The following is a 2,663-nucleotide window of genomic DNA, read 5'->3' on the forward strand; positions in this document are numbered from 1 at the left end:
GGCAGCAGATCTGCGGGTGGGCGGGCATGGGGGCAGGGGTTATGGGGCAATGCCACTGCCCCTCCCACTGGGCTGGGCAGCTACAATGGTTCCAGCACTGTACTCTAGTTGTATCCGACTGACCTACTTGCCTGGGACCAGCCCAAGTTCCAGGATGAGCTGGGTCCTATAGGAGGGATCACCTAGGGGAAGGTAGACTTCCATCGTCCTCTGCACCTCACACCCTCAAACCCTTCCTAGCACTCCCAAGTTCTCTTAACTGATCTTTAGTCCCCACCCAGACATGCCTTCCTCTTTTTCACCTGGATATGAGAAAGAAGCATTTGACAGGGAAGGGAACTGGGCTAGGTCGGAAAATGAGATGGTTACTTTCCTTACTTTACCTCATCTTTGCTTCCTTTAGGTCCCACCTGAGGTGCCCTTGACCATCCCTGTCCCCCACCCCACCCCGGATCCCGGCAATGCTAACCGCCGTCTGTGGCTCTCTGGGCAGCCAGCACTCGGACGCGCCTCCCGCCTCCCCGCCGCGCCTCGACGTGCAGCCTCTCCAAACATACCAGGGCCACACGAGCCCCGAGGCCGGGGACTACCCCTCCTCTCTGCAACCTGGAGAGCTGCAGAGCCTCCCGCTGGGCCCAGAGGTGGACTTCTCACAGGGCTATGACCTGCCGGGGGCCTCCTCTCGGATAACCTGCGAGGACCTGGAAAGCGACAGTCCCTTGGCCCCGGGACCCTTTTCCAAGCTCCTGCAGCCGGACATGTCACACCATTACGAATCGTGGTTCCGGCCGACACACCCAGGCACCGAGGATGGCTCGTGGTGGGACCTTCATCCGGGTACCAGCTGGATGGACCTCCCCCACACTCAGGGCGCGCTGACCTCACCTGGCCACCCCGGGGCGCTTCAAGCTGGCTTGGGGGGCTACGTCGGAGACCACCAGCTTTGTGCCCAGCCGCCCCACCCACACCCGCACCCGCACCACCTCCTCCCAGCCGCCGGAGGGCAGCACCTCCTCGGGCCTCCCGACGGGGCGAAGGCCTTGGAAGCAGCCGCCCCGGAATCCCAGGGGCTGGATACCAGTCTGGATGGGGCGGCCCGGCCCAAAGGCTCCCGGCGGTCAGTGCCCCGCAGCTCAGGCCAGACCGTGTGCCGCTGCCCCAACTGCCTGGAGGCGGAGCGACTGGGGGCTCCGTGCAGGCCCGATGGGGGCAAGAAGAAGCATTTGCACAATTGCCACATCCCGGGCTGTGGGAAAGCCTACGCCAAGACATCGCACCTGAAGGCACACCTGCGCTGGCACAGCGGCGACCGCCCCTTCGTGTGCAACTGGCTCTTCTGCGGCAAGCGCTTCACGCGCTCCGACGAGCTGCAGCGCCACCTCCAAACCCACACCGGCACCAAGAAGTTCCCCTGCGCAGTCTGCAGCCGAGTCTTCATGCGCAGCGACCACCTGGCCAAACACATGAAAACCCACGAGGGCGCCAAAGAGGAGGCTGCCGGGGCGGCGGCGGGAGAGGGCAAGGCCGGCGGAGCGGAGCCCCCCGGGGGCAAAGGCAAGCGCGAGGCCGAGGGCAGCGCGGCTCCCTGCAACTGAGCTCCTCGTCCCGCCTCCCCGTCCCGCCTCCCCGTTGGTCTCCCCTCGGGCCATCAGAAGAGAGCCCTCTGGCCTGATGCCCTTGTGGGGTGGGGGGGTGGCTTGAGTAAGAGAAGGTGGTTATTTATGGAGAGGGAGGGAAAGTGGTGCGGGGGTCAGGGAGCCGGGTCGCTAGGGGTCTCTTAGTCTCTGGGGCTGGACAGGACGGACGCGTTTGAGTGGGCGGGGAGGAGCTGCGCATGCCCATCAGTTCTCCCCTTCCTCGCTCTTTCACTTCACGCCCCTGGGCTGGGGGGCTGGGGGGTTGGGGTGGACTACCCCTACGGCGGCTGGAGGGCCGAGGGGATAGGTTGGAGGATACGGCGCGTCCCCGGAGCAGAGAGGAGTGGGGCCGCCCCGGGCGCTGGGGGTAGCTGTCTGGACACGTCGTTAGCGCCTGGGAACCCGGACATAAAAGGGCCTCTGGAGCCGCGCTGCGGCCCGGGTCCCTTTCATCCCCCTTAGAGTGCTTTACCCCGGGGTTTCCGGAGGGAGCGCTGAGATGGGGTAGCAGAGGCTGGGGGTCCCCCTAAGGGAGGAGTTTCTATCTGGCCTGGGAGGGTTGTCACCGCAGAAATAATGTCTCTGATGTGCCTCCTTATTAAGCCTTCCAGACCCAGTGTGATGGAGCCACGGGGGAAGAAGGGAAGAGGGCCAGAATGGGCGACAGCTTCCAGCCAGAACTGTGGGGTGGAGGAGGGAGCCAGATGTGGCGGTTGAGCAAGGAAGTCTTCCTCTAAAATGAGAGAAAGGGATTTGGTCAGGGAGTGGAAGTAAGCCCCTCCCTCTCTAACTCTGATTCAGTCCTTAACTCTTGGTCTTTATAAAAGTAAAGTTCAGTCGTCCACTCTCATCTGTCAGCCCAGGCAGGCCTTCAAGGCAGCCAAGAGCCCTTGCTCCAGAACTGATGTAGTTCCTCACCCTTGGTGCCTGGCCTTTGCCCTCCCCTGAGGGATGGAAGGAAGAGGGTTACCTCGGTTGGGTGAGGGTAGGTGGGGGTGTCCCAGCAGAGGGACCTCCAGCGGTTCC

The 2,663-nt window shown here is 63.5% G+C and overlaps 1 protein-coding gene across 1 annotated transcript; it reads left to right on the plus strand.

Moving 5' to 3' along the window:
- Positions 1 to 461: 461 nt before the first annotated feature.
- On the plus strand, positions 462 to 1,687 carry SP6 (Sp6 transcription factor). Its single transcript, XM_059907696.1, has one exon. It carries the CDS (start codon positions 462 to 464, stop codon positions 1,593 to 1,595), a length of 1,134 nt encoding a protein of 377 aa, XP_059763679.1. The 3' UTR covers positions 1,596 to 1,687.
- The last annotated feature ends 976 nt before the right edge of the window (positions 1,688 to 2,663 follow it).

Source organism: Balaenoptera ricei, chromosome 20, assembly GCF_028023285.1.
Source record: "Balaenoptera ricei isolate mBalRic1 chromosome 20, mBalRic1.hap2, whole genome shotgun sequence".
In the NCBI taxonomy this organism is placed as follows: Eukaryota; Metazoa; Chordata; class Mammalia; order Artiodactyla; family Balaenopteridae; genus Balaenoptera; species Balaenoptera ricei.

What these genes read in the sequence shown, in the direction of transcription:
- SP6 (XM_059907696.1), top strand. Translation starts at nt 462, where the DNA reads ATGCTAACCGCCGTCTGTGGCTCTCTGGGCAGCCAGCACTCGGACGCG.